General features: G+C 50.6%; 1 protein-coding gene across 10 annotated transcripts in view; it reads left to right on the top strand.

Moving 5' to 3' along the window:
- The window catches only part of FGFR2 (fibroblast growth factor receptor 2), a 108,253-nt gene that overhangs the window by 21,739 nt on the left and 70,603 nt on the right, over positions 1 to 15,911 (top strand). For 5 of the 10 annotated variants that reach the window (XM_043597718.1, XM_043597721.1, XM_043597719.1 and 2 more), the window contains exons 3-4: positions 6,843 to 7,109; positions 7,967 to 8,041. The exons of 3 other annotated variants lie outside the window; for them this stretch is intronic. In XM_043597718.1, coding sequence (XP_043453653.1) covers positions 6,843 to 7,109; positions 7,967 to 8,041 — 342 coding nt within the window. The remainder of the gene's footprint in view (positions 1 to 6,842; positions 7,110 to 7,966; positions 8,042 to 15,911) is intronic. 2 more of the 10 variants (XM_043597723.1, XM_043597724.1) reach the window with 1 other exon arrangement.

Below are 15,911 nucleotides of genomic sequence, written 5' to 3'. Positions count from 1 at the left end.
GAATGATCTGGGCCTTCGGCCTCTCCGGGTTACTGAAAAGCTGTGATGTAATGCCCGACGTCTCGACTGCCCAGCCTCCCTCAGGTCCAGCTTGTAAAAATGCTTCAGGACAGTGGTGTGTATGAGGGGGGTTGGTATTCCAATTCCCATGGACAGAAAATTGGGTATCGGCCAGTTAAAACTTCGGACTGGGACCGTGGCATGGCCGCTTCAGGCCATCTTAAAGAGCGGGAGGGTGAGTCGAGGCTAACCGGAACAGACAGGCTCAGCCGCCACTTACCGCCGTGTGTGTCGCGCACTGTGACATTGCAGTGACATTTGCAGCTTTATTTTGTGCGCTGCTGTCTCAGGACCTTGGCAGGCCCACAGCAGTGATATCTGTTCCTCTGGTACAGGGTGGTGGAGGGAGGGCAGCACCAGGAAGCCCGAGGCTGGTTGACGGCTCTGCTCCCAGTGCTGGCGTGACGGTTCCCGTGGGAGCGCCGAGCTGCGACCAGAGGCACACGTTTGTGTCCCCGCGGCCCGCGCCCTGCCACCCGCCCGGCCTCTCCTCCAGCTCCAGGCCCCGGGTGGGGGGACGATCTGTTTCCCGAGTTCTCTCTCTCTTTCTCCCTTTCTGATCCTTTCTGGAGGAATGCGTTTGGGGCTCAGATGCCCCTGACTTTCTGACCGGGAGCATCTTCGGGGGCCGCGTCGCAGGGGCCCCACCACACTGCATCCTCGAAGCCGGGGTTCCTGCCTCTTAGCTGCGAGCATCTTGACATTTGGAAAGGCGCCGTCCCGAGGAAACCCCAGAAAAGGCTTTACCTTGTGAAGTGCGACGTCACCGTCCCGCCGGCCTTCGCCGCTTTGTTGGCCCCGGACCGTGTCAACCTGCCGTCCACCCTCCAGCAGGCGATCGAACGGGGCGAGCCGCGGGCTTCCCATCTGTTCCCTGTTTGCATTTGGGCGCCATTTCAAAAACCACACGGGAAAGTTTATAGGCAAACATTATAAAAAGTGACAGTCTGCAGTGCTGCTATGGCTGGTCTGGCAACATAAAGCGTTACCTGAAATAGCTTACTGTTCCAAACTCCCTCCCTGCTTCAGCTGTCCCGGGACGGCCCTGCTGGTGACACGGGTGAGGGACCCAGGGACGTGTGCGTTGAAGTCGCATAAGTCACGGCCCTTCTGGACTTTGACAGGCTGTCCCCTCCCCGGACTCTGGGCGCATACAGGCCAGGGTTTGCTTCCCTGTGCTTGTTTACCCGGAGGTGAACACCTGCGGCTTGCAGCCAGTGACGTTGGCATGACGTCACTCTGAGAGGTCATGATCCCCGCCCTCACCTGCTGAGGGCTGTCCCCCCGCCTCAGTGTCCTTCTCTTCCCAGATGAGGCCCCTCTGCTGCCCACGGCGGGGACCGCACAGGCTGCATGCTGGGGACGGGCTACGGGAGTGCCCGTTCTCTCGTTCTTTTAATATCCACGTAGTCACTTGGATATTAAGAAAAAAAGCTGTGTGATCACTCTCTGCTGGTACTTCTCGGCCTTCGAAACCTCCGGGGAGCAAGTCGAAGTTGATGCACCCACCGTGTGCATGTGACGCGTAGAAACCAGCACGGTGAGCCCTCCAGGGGACCGGGGTCACCTCGCCTGCTTCTCCCCTTGGCCGTTTTAGGTCTCTGTGACAATGTCGGACGCTGGCGTGTGTGTGTGTGTTTGTGTGTGTGTTTTCCCACTTTGAATTACTGTTATGAAAGGTGGACAGAATTTTGTGTCTGTCTGTGGACGTCTCTGAAAGAATATCTGGTGTGGAGCAGAGTGGCTTCTGGAACCTTCCCCCATTGTGTTTTGGCAGGATCAGACGAGGGACAAGGTTGGACTGGGCGCTCCCTGTGGATTTCTCCCCCGCTCTGCGTAAGAAAGGTTAAAAGTAAGCCGTAGCACCAGAAAAAAAAAAAAAACCAAAACAAATCCAGGAAACATTAATATGACTATAAAAGGTATTGTTTAAATCTCCCGGGGAATACTTTGCCCTGTGTCAACGGTCCTGCTTTACAGAGCGGGCCGCGCAGCCTGCTGGAGCAGGGGTGGGGGTGGGGAGGGGGTGGAGGCACCGGGCCCTGTCAGTGGAAGCAGATCCGCGTCGGGGAGCATCGCCGGTGCGTCATCGCTGGTGTCAGAGGACTTAGCAGATCTTCTTGGCTCCCCACCGAACGGTGTGAGGGAGATACCTGTGCAGGTGTGTGCGCGGCACTCACGGAGCATGTTTGCAGGGCGCGGGCAAGACAGTCACCTGTCACCTGTAGCATTCAGACACAGAAGAGAAACCCAAGCCGGGAGTGGCCTCCTGGGGACGGGCGGGGACAGGGTGGCCTCCGCTGAGCCAGATGTTTGGGTTCCAGGCAAAGCGCCCATGTCCTTGGCACCTTGTGCCCAGGTATGTTTGATGCAGGAACCCACAGGCTGGGCGGGGGTGTGCCTGGGCGGTGTGGCATCCCTTCCCCCTGCCCCCAACGGTCTTCCTTCTCTAGGCACTGTTTTTCCCCAAACGCTTCCTCAGTCCTCTCCTTGTTTTCAAAAAAATTTTAACGTAGGCTTGTTTACTTGGAGGGTGCAAGCAGGGGAGGGGCAGAGAGAGGGCTCTGTGCTGACAGGCTGACAGCAGCGAGCTGGACGTGGGGCTCGAACCCATGAACCGCGAACCCACGACCTGAGCTGAAGTCGGATGCTCAACTCACTGAGCCACCCAGGTGCCCCTATTTATTTATTTTTGAGAAAGAGGGAGAGAGCGCATGAGCGTGGGAGTGAGGGAGGGGCAGAGACAGAGAGACAAAGAGACAGAGAGACAGAGAGAGAGAGAGAGAGAATATCCCAGTCAGGCTCCATGCTGTCAGTGTAGAGCTCGACACGGGGCTCGAACTCTCCAACTGCGTGATCATGACTGGAGCCGAAATCAAGAGTCAGGTGCTTAAGTCCCTGGGCCACCGAGGCACCCCGTCTCCTTCTTTTCGTTCACCCATTCGCCCTTCTCCCCAAGCCACGCCTACAGTCTGAGTGTGAACACCGCATTGCTGGGCTTTGCTGAAGTTGCCACAAACCCCCAGTGACCCGGTGAGCCTTTTGTGGACCGATCTGTCAGGTGCGGGTTCGTTCAGGCTTGAAGTCAGGTGGCCTAATTGTAATGGATGAACACCATTAGTGATGTATTCTGGAGAGTTCTTTTACTGTCCTTGAAGCTTATCCTCTACCTGGAAAACGGGGTGACAGTTTTGACCTGGTTTTACCGGAGAGAAGGACCACGTTGAGCCGAAGTCCTCTTATGGGCCGGGTGAGATGGGAGCCTGTCCGGAACATTGACCTGCGTCTGTGGAGATACTGATCCAGACGCTCTCTGAGCATCCTCTGAAGATAGTGGTGCCGGAGGCGTGGTGAGCGTCGTCAGCCTCGAAGGACAGCGGAAGTGACGGTCACGGGCCCGACAGGTTATGGATTGGACGCCGAGGTTCCTGTTGGTTGGCTCATCGGATCCTCACAAGCAATGCCGTGTCATTTCGGCATTCTTGCTCCTCGGTGGCGGAGGGGCCGGGGGTGGAGAGGTGAAGCAGGAACGGAGTGGAGTGGGGCTCAGGGGACCATCTTTTTCTTGTGCACGACGGCACATTTATCGTCAGCTCCCGTGTGTCCGGCCCCACGCGAGACGCGGTCCCTGCCCTTGAGGCCTCAGTGGGCCACGTTCCTCCTTTACCACCAACCAGCAGGTGGTGGTGTCTTTGTGACGTTGGTCCGGGCACCCCTGGCTTCCGCGAGACCCAGTGGTTTACCTGTTTGAGGTGAAGCCAGATATTCTCAGCGAAAATGCGTTCCTTTAAGAACAGGGAAATCGTAACTCTACCTTTGTCGGGAGAGAGAGGTTTCTGCGTCCTAATTGCAAGTATCTGGCTTATCTTTTTTTTTTTTTTTTTTTTTTAAAGCGGTCTCCATACATTCTCCTGCCTGCACGAAATAGGGACATGGCTCTCCTGATGGGAGGGGCCAGGGCAGAGGCAGGCTGGCTACGCGTCTCCCTGAGAGGGTGAAGATTCGCAGTTCGGGGTCCAGCCACTCCTGCGTAGACACTCTCTTGATGTCCGGTCCTGGCTCGGAGGAAAGCAGATTCTGTAGTATTCTCGGTACCTTGCTGACGATGCCGTGTGGTGCCAATAAATATTATTTTGTGACCCAGGCTAATCCACGATAAATTCACTCTTAACGTTGTGGGTGCTGTTTCGGTAATTGCTGGTTGGTTATATGGGACCCAAATGCCATCTGATCCTTGCTTTAACCAGCTGTGAAAGGGACTCGGCCAGGTGTCCTGTGGGGCACCATCACTTCCGATGGGACTCCAAGCCGCTGGAAATGGGGCAAGGTCCGCGATCCGGGGTCGCGCTGAATTCCTTTTTTCTCTTCCTTCCCCTCTTTCCCACATTTTTCTTCTTTTTCTCTGTCCTGCTCGGGCTTCAGAGTTCAAGATATTTCTAGGAGTCCCTCAATTCAGGTGCATTCGGGCCTCAGCAAGCTCAGGAGGCGTGTGGCCTGAGGAACCTTCCAGCTGAGGTCCCGGCGACATCTTTCAGACATCCCTTTGCCCTTCAACTCCTCAGAGCAGCCTTCTCTGAACATCCCGTACGACGGGGGTTGGCAAACTTTTCGTAAAGGGCGAGGCTTTGCAGAGGACGTGGGGTGTCCGTTCCAGCCGCTCAGCCCTGCCATTGTGACACAACAGCGGCCCAGACAACGCTTAAGGAGCAAACGTGGCTGCGTGCCAGGAAAACGGTGTTTACAAAAACGGGCAATGGCTGGGTTTGGCCCGGGGGCCGTGGTTTGCCAGCTCCTGCTCTAGAGAGAGCCCTCCCCCTCTGTCTTGTTTGTACCGCTGTCTTGCTGTATTTGGCTTCCTGACAAGACCGCCTCCCGTACTTTATGTATTTTTTGTAGGCTTTTTGTTTATTGTCGGTCATCTCCACCGTAATTAAAGTTCCACCAGTGAGGCAGGGATTTTACTGTTCCCTGTTGCTCCCTGAGCATCTAGAACAAAGCACGGCCCGTAGGAGGGGTCTCGTAGATGTAGAGTGAGAAAGACAAAACTTACTCGGGAAGCGTAACCTGCGAATTGGGGTTTTCTGCCCTCGTTTCAGGGTGTGTGTGTCCATGTTAAGTCAGACTCTTATTTTCTTCTTCTATTTTGTTGTTGTTGTTGTTGCTGTTGTGGTGGTGGTTCTCTATGTCCCGTTCAACGTCTGGGCTCTTCTTGGCATGTATGCCTTTGAAGGTGCCCCTTTGGGGAGCCCTGGCCCTCCCATGTTGGCTGTTGGTGGTGGTGGTGAGGATTTCTAGAACCAGATGCACACGGTCCCCACTGTTCCTTCAGCAGTGGGGCTAAGGCACGGAGTGACTTTATTCCATTGTCATGTGGGAGATTTGTCCAGACTGCACTCAGAAGGACAAAACAGTTGCCTTGTGATGCTGCCCAGATTTGGAGCTATCCCAGCGCTGGGAAGCTTGATGTTTCCTGGGCCTGGGACTCTGGGTACCATTCACAGTTCCCATTGTGATGGATGAAAGCCCATTCATGGGTCCTCGTGGGTCCCGGCCAGCGGCTCCGGGTGCTCCCCTTGAGGCCTGTGGCTCCCTCTCGCTGTGCTTGTACAGGTTGCCTGAGTCCCCTCTTGCCCTGAGGATTTGGGGACCGCAGTCACGTTCAGCACGGGCCCCTGCCATGTGTGTGTTGCCTGGGGCAAGAGGGACACCCGAGGAGACCTGAGCCCTCCATCTACATCTTTGCTGTCCCCCTGGGCGACAGGACACATCCGTGAGCTACGTGCTGCTTCCCCAGAAGCTGGCTCGGCGGACAGGTGAACGAGGAGGGGAGATCTGCTCCACCCCCAGGCCCGGGGGACCGATGGCAAGCTCGTATCCAGCTGGATGATTTGGGCCTTGAAGGATGAGTTGGGTTAACGGGGAGGCGAGGGAGGGAGGAGTACCTCTCAAGGGGTTAAAGGCCAAGGCCCCAAGGAGGCTGGAGCGCAGGGTGTGCGGTGGGTGCTGGTGGGCAGGGAGGGACCCAGCTGTGAACGTGTCAGAGGGTCAGGTGCTCAGCTGCCTCATTTCCAGATCTGTCTAGGTACGATACGGAGACCTCCTCTTGGCTTTCTGGGGCATTTTGTCCTTTTTGGTGTTAAGAAAAACAGCGTGTTCCAGCTTACCCAGCGCAGTATTAAGTCTCCAGGCCAGCAAAGCGATCTGAGCCTGAGAGTTTTGTACAAGTCCCCATTAGCGTCCCTTGAGTTTGGGCATTTCATTTTAAGAAGCTCGGCATTGTGACAGCAGGCAAAGTCTAGCGCAAATGGGGTGTGTGTGTGTGTGTGTGTGTGTGTGTGTGTAAAGGTGTAGACACAGCCATGCAGTCGCATTGAATAAAAAAATTGTAAAACACACGTCCTTACAGATCAAAAATGCCACAAGAATAGAATTCCCCACGTGTGACCCTTGTAAGCAGGCTTTGGATTGGTAACAGACTGCAAAGTTTTCTTACATTATCCTTCCACGCTGGGTTTTGGGTGTGTGTTTACGGCCCTACAGCTTGTGGAGACAAAGTGGGGCCGCTTCTATTGGGCACTTCCTCTGGTCGATGTCTCAGACACTCCGTCTGCTCTGTGCACGGCTTCCTGGGTGCAGGCGGAAGCCGACGCCTGCCGGGGCCCTTTGCAGACCAAGAACCGCCTCTCCCAGGAATAAACGGGCCGCCACTGACCTTTGTTGGACGTTCTCTCCTTTTCCTCCTTCCCATCTGTCTCCATCTTCTCTCTCCCACCTTTCTGCAGAGCCGCCAACCAAATACCAAATCTCCCAACCTGAAGTTTACGTGGCCGCGCCCGGGGAGTCGCTAGAATTGCGCTGTCCGTTGAGAGATGCCACCATGATCAGTTGGACTAAGGATGGGGTACACTTGGGGCCCAACAATAGGACAGTGCTTATTGGGGAGTACTTGCAGATAAAAGGTGCCACGCCTAGAGACTCCGGCCTCTATGCTTGCACGGCGGCTAGGCCGGTAGACAGCGAGGCTGTCTACTTCATGGTCAATGTCACAGGTGAGTCGGCCTGCGCGCCCTCTGCTCTCTCTTCTCTGTAGCCGTTTTCTGGGTGAAATTGTACTGGACAAGGGAACTCCTAGTGGGATCTGCTAATTGGATGCCACGCACAGAGCTCCCTAATTTGTTATTGATCTGTTTTTGAAGTTCTTCCACGGGGACCGGCTCTGCCAGAGGGGCTGGTCGTTAAAAATGACAGGATTCTCATGTGCAAGGTAGCATTTTTCTTTTAAGACAGCATGCTTTTATAGAAGTAGAAAACACATCTCCTCACCGCCCCTCCCCCCCCATACTGTTTGCATCTTTGGCCGTTAGAATACAGGATTGCAGTTTGATATGGAAGATTTCAGGTTCCTTTTATTAAAACTCGAGTTTCTCTCCTTGATTTTTCTCCCATGCAGCGAGGGGGAACTAGATGGAGGTCCCCTTTCTGGCCAAGTTTAAAGATTCACTTTCAGAAGTTAGTAAATTCTGCCGGGGACTAATTCCCTTCTTGAAGGGGATCCTGACAACTGAAAGGTGGTGTTGGAAAGAATCTTTGGGTAATAACGCAATCAGCAAATTTGCCGGGGCCTTGAATACTGTTGGAAGCTTAAAATCCAGTTTTAATATATCCAACTTGACAGTATGTTTAAAAAAACGTGAAAGCAGAAAGCACTGGGAATCCTAATACAGACCAACTGTCCTCACGGAGAGAAAATTGAAGCCCTTAAAGCCATCTTCGCTAAACAAGACCTCAGACTTTTTGCGGGGGCTCCTGGGTTGTGGCATTCCCTGTCCAGAAGGACTAAGTTGTACGTGATTACAGCCTTTTGCTTTGCAAAAACACAACCATGGATATATTCTTTTGAATACAGATGCCATCTCATCCGGAGATGATGAGGACGACACGGAAGGCTCCGAGGATTTTGTCAGTGAGAACAATAACAAGAGTAAGTAATGGCCGTCTCGGAAGGTCCCCGAGAGAGCAGAGCCTGGTGGGAAGTCCGGACTCTAACCTGCCGTCTTGTCCACTCTTCAGAACGCTGTGCCCTGCGGCCCTTGACTTTCCTCTGCTGTGTCTCCTCTCCTGGCTTTCTAATCTGAGAATAAACCAGTGTTCCTGTGTACCCTTCTCTACCGTTTGTCCTTTCTTATTGTGTCACAAGTCACTCTTTCTCGAAAGCAGTTCCCAGTTTTCTGTCCTCGAATTTCGTTTTCTCTCCGGTTTCTCACTGTTCGGAGGCGTGATACGAGTAGAAAACACATACCACCCTGGTCTTCTTTGTAACCTTTGATGGTGCTTGGCTTAACTCAGTGGTTCTCAGCCGTGGGGCGGGGGGGGGGGGGGGGGGGCGGATTCTCCTGCTTCGGACTCCCCTGGGGGACATTGGGCAACACTTGGTGGTCTCAGTAGGGGGAGGAAGAATGCCAGTGACCTCCAGTGGGCAGAAGCGAGGGGTACTGCTAGTAAACATCCTGCAATGTACAGGACAGCCCTTAACAAAGAAGGATCTGGTATAAAATGTCAGTAGGGCTGAGGTTGAGAAACTGGGGCCTTTTTTTTTTTTTAACATGTATTTATTTTTGAGAGATAGAGAGACAGAGCGTGAGTGGAGGAGGGGCAGAGAGAGGGGGAGACACAGGATCCGAAGCAGGCTCCAGGCTCCGAGCTGTCGGCACAGAGCCCGAGGCGGGGCTCGAACTCACGGACCGCGAGATCACGACCTAAGCCGAAGTCGGACGCTTAACCCACTGAGCCCTCCAGGCGCCTCGAGAAACTGTGACCTTTTCAGACATTGCTGCATGCTGAGAGGAAATAAGGGAAGGGGGCCTTGCTTTGTAGACAGTGACAGAGCAGGGAGCCAGCAAGTACTGTTTGCTTTTCAAAGGCTGTTAACACGGAGCAGTGACACGTGGGAGAACCTGGGTCAAGAGGAACTCGGCCTCTCTTACCCTGACACCTCTAAGTGGGGGTGACCCTGGGCAAGTAATTTAACTTCTCTGCCTCGGCTTCTTCAACTGTAAAATGGGAATAATAACATCCCGTGGGGTTGTTACGAGGATCAGACAAGTTTGTGTTTGTAGGGCGCTCAGAAAAGTGTGGGTCGCGGCGTTCAATACAAAAGATAAAATGTAGCATTAGTTATATTTCCAGTAACATGGCTTGAATGTTCCCCAAGTGCTTGTACATCAGTTGCTGGCGTTCTTTGCTTAGGTGTTCTATGCTGCATGTTTTCAAAAGGACTTTAGTTTAATAAACTCTTACAAGGCTTAAATAATAAAGTTAGTTATGAAAATAGGCAGGGCTTTTGAAGACAAGAAGAGAAAATGGATACTGTTAGGGACCTGGGATAATGTGTCAAATGGGGAGTTGCATTTGTCCCAGTCTCCTAGCAGCTTAGGCAAAAAGGGAGACATTTATAGTTTTCATTGTTTTGGCAAGAGAAGGCTTGGGTTCTGGACCACGAGCATCAGCATCGCCTAAGAACTTACTAGAAAGGAAAAGGCCAAAGCCCCACCCCAGACCCCGGACTGGAAACTCCGGGGATGATTCTCATGTGCGCTGAAGAATGAAAAGCACCGACTTAGGGATTCACACCTTGAGATCTGCCTTGAGCCGTGTGCGCTCTTGTTTATAAAACTGTGGGTGAGTGAAACTGTCTTCTGCTGTGATTTGTACCAACCTTCTTGGGAAGTTATTATGGTTATTTTTTTAATAATGCATCACTGGGACATCAGAAGACATCACTCCTTGTTAGTTCTTTGGCTCTGGCCGGGAAGGCAGTGGATGACCCTGCTTTGGAGGTGTGGCTTTGGGCAGGTTCGGTGCCGGTTGCTGGCTCGGGCAGTGCCCCCAACGACCCTATAAGGTGGAGGGAGCTATTATTCCTGTTTTCCTGATTGGAAACTCACGATTCGGTGAGCAAAAGGCAAAGCCGCCATTCGCTCGCAGGCCCGTGGCGTGTTGAATCACGGCACCCCCCTGCCAGTCCCCAGGGTGACGATATGGGGGTGGGGGTGCAGGGAGGATGCCGGCACTGTTGTGGACGGCTCTCAGGTGGGGCCCACGTGTGGGATGTCCAAATCTGGCAGCACCCGGGTTGTGCTGGCCGGCCTGGAACCTGCCTCGTCCTGGTGAACAGAACCACGTCTGAGAGCCTGTTCCCAGGAATACTTGGGAAGCCGTAAAATGTAACAGCAAGGTATGGGTTACGTAACAAGTAGACCGAGTGAACTGAGTGAACTTTCTGGTGATTGCGAGGGATTACCTGCCATGGACCTCCAGGGTTTCGTCCCGAACACGGGTCCCAACCGCCCGGTGCCTGCGCAGACGGGCCAGGGAGTGGAGCGCACTTAACGAATGCCATGCCTTCACCCTGTGGCCAGCGTTCTTTGTAATTAGCTCTCGAATGACACCACGTCTGCCCTGCAGTGGGTGCTCTGTGGTGATTAAGGGCTGGTGTTAGCTGTACCAGGGAGACACTGCTGTCGGGAGCTGCCTCTGTTTGGTGCCTGTGAAACATTAGACACGATTTAAAGTGATAGCAGCTCTTAGCTGGCTACTTGGCCTCTGCCATCTGTTAGCATGATTAGGCTGGTCTGATTCACAGGTGCAGTCTGGGGCAGTGGAGATTAAGCAGCTGTGGCCTGTGTGGACAGAGGAATGCCACGGCCGGGGTAATTGGCAAGGCGGGGAAGGGGATGTTGCCATTAAAACAATTTTTTGCCACCTCCAGTGTCAAATGCCTGACCTGATTAATAGGAAAAATTATAGAAGCGCCGAATTCCATGCGTTTTCAGGCACCTGGAAAACACCCGTGGGTCCAGACTGATTCCTTCGGTGCCTTCTGATTGTCTGGAGACGTCACTGGGGTGTGTTTGAAAGCTCCTCTTCGGTCAAGTTAACAGATGATGCTCCGGTGACCCTGTGCTGACAGTGACATTTCTGGACTTTCCTAAGTTTTGTTTTTTTTTTTTTTTTTTTTTTAATTTTGGTGGTTAGCTGTGAGAAGGCAAGCTTTCATCTGCCTGGTAGAGTTCCGAAAGTATGTACAGACTACAGAAAGCATGGCAGTCCAATACAGGGGCAAAAATAAGTCCAAAATTAAGGCAGGATCGTTGGCTATGGGCCATGAAAGTAGGTCTGGTCTGATTTTTAGAGGGCTGTTTTGCCGTATTCGGGTTGACCTTAACGCTTACACCATCGGTACACGACCCAGCTCAAAGGTGGGCTCCCCCATAGGGGGTTTCCTTATCGCTTCACGTGTTCTATTCCCTCGCATCTCAGCATCACGATGCATCTCAGACCCGCCTTTCCTGGTAGACCACTGCTGGAGGCAAGGACTGGCCTCGATGCTGAGCGAATGTTTTTTGGAATTACAGTCCTCCTCTACATCTTTTACTGGCGCTTTACAAACAGAGTAATGCTCAGGTCTGGCCTGTACCTTAAGAGAAGAAGCTGGTGCTTCTCAAAGTATATCCCGTGGAACCCTAGTCCAAGGGCTCTGTGCCAAGAATGAGTTGTATTTTGAAATGAGTTTGAAAAATACCTCTTACTCTCTGACCCTTTCTTAGAGACTTACCCGGTGCCCCAGCAGAATACGTTCTCTCCAACGTTCTGTAGTAAAACATCTGTTTAATTTCGGCTTTTCCCAGGGTTTTCCAAACGCATTGACCGTAAGACCCTTTTGAAAATACAGCACTTTACTAACATCCTGTTGCACATGCTTTGAAAATCCCTGCAATGGGCTGATTTGATTGACCTGACTTTGCTTTTGCCTTTTAAGTCAAGCCCTTCCATCACAGATGTCAAGGGCATTCTCGGGTCATATTTTAGCAGCTGACTAACTGATGACCTCACACCTTACCCGCGCTTGACTGTTTCCCTGAGCGGAACAATTCTGTGATGTCATTACAAGCCTAGCTGCCAGGAAATAATGCTTCTTGCATATGCCCTTTAGTGAAACAGACTTTCTCCGGACAGCAAGTTGCAATTTCAAATGCTAATTTTTGAAATGCATCCAGGTTGAAGGTTTTGAAGGCTTCAGAGTTTATACTTCAGCATTGGAAAGCATAACTTAATTAGCCCTTGCCTCCCCTCGGCACGAGGTACCTTGACGGGTTATCTGGCAGCAGATGAGTAGACCTGCGTGTCCCTTTTTTTCCCAGGTGATTTTTATTACCTCAAGCTTGTGTTTCAGCGATTCATGTTTCTGAAGAGTTTCTTGGGAAACCATGATTGACAAAGTTCAGGTTGACTGCTGAACTAGAAGGAATTGATAGCGAGGCAGCTTTATCAAGATCTGTGCTCCAAGAGTGGTTCTTTCTCTTGAGTGAGGAGGAGAGAGACAAGGCAATTTTCCATTTTGGTTTTCATTCCTGTTGAGACCTGCAGGTGCCCGTACTCCTGTGTCAGGGAGAAAGGCAGTTGGCAATTGTCTTTGGAACTGGCTAGGGAAAATGAAGGGATTTGGCCTGGGATTCCATGTTTCTTTCGTTGCTTAACCTGCTGATAATAACAGTTTATAGTCAGTTACCTTTGGTCTAATTGGGCCTTTTACTTGGTAGGGGTTATAGCTAAGTTGGTAAATGTGTTGGTTTCTTAGTTGGGTTATGCAGTTTCCAGGAATTGAAAGTTATAGTAACAATAATAAAAAAACAAACAAACAAAAAAAAACCCAAAGCACACAGGCTTCCTGAACTTTTTTTTTTTTTTTTGGACATTTCTTTGTAGTGGAAACCTCATCCTAAATTGGTTTGGGTGGTTTTTTTTTTCGCAAAAGCCAGGGATGGCGTTCTATCTGGAAGGTTGGATTGAATTATCTCTTTCTTGGCCTCCCGTGTGGGCAACCAGCATAACCAACAACTGGAGAGTTTTCTTTTGAAGGCAGATCCTAGGAGCTCCCACGGGGCAGCTGGTCGCCCAGTGGACTCAGGCATTTCAAAGGTGGGTCATTTGTCTGTTTGCTTTAATGGGTTTCTTATCAGTGCTTCAACCGATCGGCAAGGTGTTGTTTTTAATGAGATTCTCAAATAAAACCCGCCGCCCCCATAATCACACATTCACTCACATCTCCATATTTTGTTGGATTTGTTTTCTCTTAGCTTATGCAAAACTGAAAACACAAACCTCAGTCTACTGTATGGTTGAGCTCAGAGACCTCTTCCCACCCCCACCCAGTCAGGGTCAAAGCATTCAAATGTCCTGATTAGTGATATTTTTAAAGGCCCTAATTATAGACTTAAGACAGAGGCCTTAGTGGGGCTTTAGGGAGTTTGTGAGACTTAATCTAGGAGCTGAAACAGGCTCTGTTTTTTTATTTTTGCATCAATAAAAATACAGTTGGCAGTCATTAGCGTCCACAGCTCACATAAATCTTGAACTTTTGACTTAATTACCATGGGAGAGTTCAAAGGGCAGCCTGGAGTGGTTGAAAGAGCACAGCCCAGGGAGCTGGAGTCCTGGGTCTAGCCTCAGCCTGGCCTTGGCCATGCAGCCTTGATCAGATCACTTAACCTTTCTGGATGACATTGATCACGTCAGCCGTTGGACCAGATGGTCACCGAGGCCTTTTGGTACAGTGGTAATAGGATTCTGTGTTTTTCCTTTAAACTGTTGGGCTGTGTTCTCTTTTTGATTTCAGAAAGAGAGGAGACTATAGACCTTAGCCATCTGTATTGAGATACATACTGGGGCATGGAAGGGCTTCTGTGGGGGCAGCCCATGTTTTTTCATTACGTTATCATAGAAACCCTCTAATCCTACCATTTGTTGACACAATCAATATCTGCCTGGAATACCTGGACAGAATGTTAGAATAGGGAGGGCCCTTATCAGAACACTCAGTTCACCTCCCTCATTTTATAGCTCAAGCTTTTAACACTTGTTCATCTGGTACATTCTTCCATCCATCCATCCATCCATGTAATAAACACTTGAGTGCCTACTCCATAGGCTAAAGATGACTTACACTGTCCCCTTCAGATGCTCTACTCTTACTGGTCAGCAGACATCGAATGGAATAAATTTCAGTATGGGGACACCTTGGTGATGGAAACATATGTAAATGACAAGCCCAGTGAAGGAATTTGATCAGTCTGTGCTGTGGGATGGAGGTGGTATGTTGAAGGAACTTTGAGGGAAGTGTTTGTGGGGTTATACATCTCTTTTTAACCAGCACATCTTAAGAGACTACTGCTGAATTAAAAGTATAATTCTATTTACTTAGACTCATCACTGGTATACAATAACTGTTTCAGTATAGAAAATGATAATGAGTAGGTGCCCCGTTACGATGGATTTTTCTTATTTTTTAAATTTGGCTGGGTTTTACTGTTCTTACTGTTTAATGACTCAGCATCATTCTTTAGCTACATGTTACATCAGAAGGTCTGAGAGTGTCCTAGCAGACGGGACGAACCTGTCACGAAGGTCACCTTGTTTACTTCCAATTTAGTATATTTCATTTTTTTATGCCATCCAAGATTTCCACAGTTCCTTTTCTGTTAATTGACTTGAAACTCACTCCTCCTGCCTCCCTAAGATTATGCTAGGGAAGATACATTAAGTGGATACTCAGACCCTTCTTTGAAACAACATGGTGGAGACTTGGCTTATAGTTTTCCTCTTTTATAAAGTTGTTGAGGAAACATTTGTGCGGAGCACCTACTACGTGTTCTCTTTTGTAGATCGTTAATTTGTTAAGTGAGTTCCTCCTCTGCGTGTTCACCAGCCATGGTATGAAAAGAGGCCTCCTTAGGTAGAAAAGCTTGCTTCGGAGCCTGGTCCTGGTCTCTCACCAGCTGCATTGTCGTTCTTGGGGTGGGGGGCGGGGATGGTGGCTGGCATTTCCATGTGTCCAGACTGCAAAAATGGCAGGAGATAACAAATAGAGTTTGCAGAAGACATGAGGCCACCGATGAAGGAAGCGCAACGGGGCTAGTCCTACAGTACCATTATTTTTCTAGACCTTCCAGGTTCTCCCGTCTTCACGTAAAACTAGTTTCTTTCAGGAGAAGCCATGATAAAATACTAAAATAATCCCTCCCCTCTAACGTCATGCTCGTTAAAACAATTCATGAGCTCAAAATCTTAAAGAAAAGCCTAGTCGCAGAAGGGTGTTGTCCTGTATGATGTTAGCACTCACGCAGAGTGGGACTGGGCAGAGCACTGGGGTGGCCCATCGCTGCCAACAGAGGACCTTGAAAACTTGGCTCGATGGCCTTTCTGTGGAGTCACTATTTACAGGTATTCAGGAAAAGGGAAAGTTGCAAATGTGGGTTTCCAGTGATAGCCACATAGGCGATCTGTTTCTGCTTTGTTGATAAGATTTTACGGTGCCCCGCCCACCTGGGATCCCAGTGACTTCAGGTGACAAGTATGGTGCCCATAACCCTGCCTCATGGCTGTGTGTCTATTTCGCACGAGCAGGTTTTATAGGTGCAGTTTTGACGATTGAAATTTTACCCCAGGGAAGTGGCTTCCTGCCAGAAATTCCAGCAAAATTCTTTCACCCTTGTCCTTAAATCATCCCTTAGGTGCCAAGACGAAGGTGCTGGTTGCCAGTGTGCTGTTGCCACAGGCCATGACTGTACAGACTCATGTGGTTTGGGGTGATCCCTGCGTGGGTTACGGTCTCCCTGACAGCTTAGCCCAGTGAGAGAGGAACAGAGCAACATTCCTAGTTCCTTAAACTAGGAATCCTCCCCCCCCCCTTATTTTTTTTTTAACATTTTAGGGAACGTAAAAATCATGCCTAATGGAATGTAAGCACGTATCTGGTGATTTCTTTTCTGTAAAAAAGAAAAGACATTCCAGAG

The sequence above is a fragment of the Prionailurus bengalensis genome, chromosome D2 (genome assembly GCF_016509475.1).
Source record: "Prionailurus bengalensis isolate Pbe53 chromosome D2, Fcat_Pben_1.1_paternal_pri, whole genome shotgun sequence".
NCBI classification, from domain to species: domain Eukaryota; kingdom Metazoa; phylum Chordata; class Mammalia; order Carnivora; family Felidae; genus Prionailurus; species Prionailurus bengalensis.
This window is presented reverse-complemented; position numbering and strand designations above follow the sequence as displayed.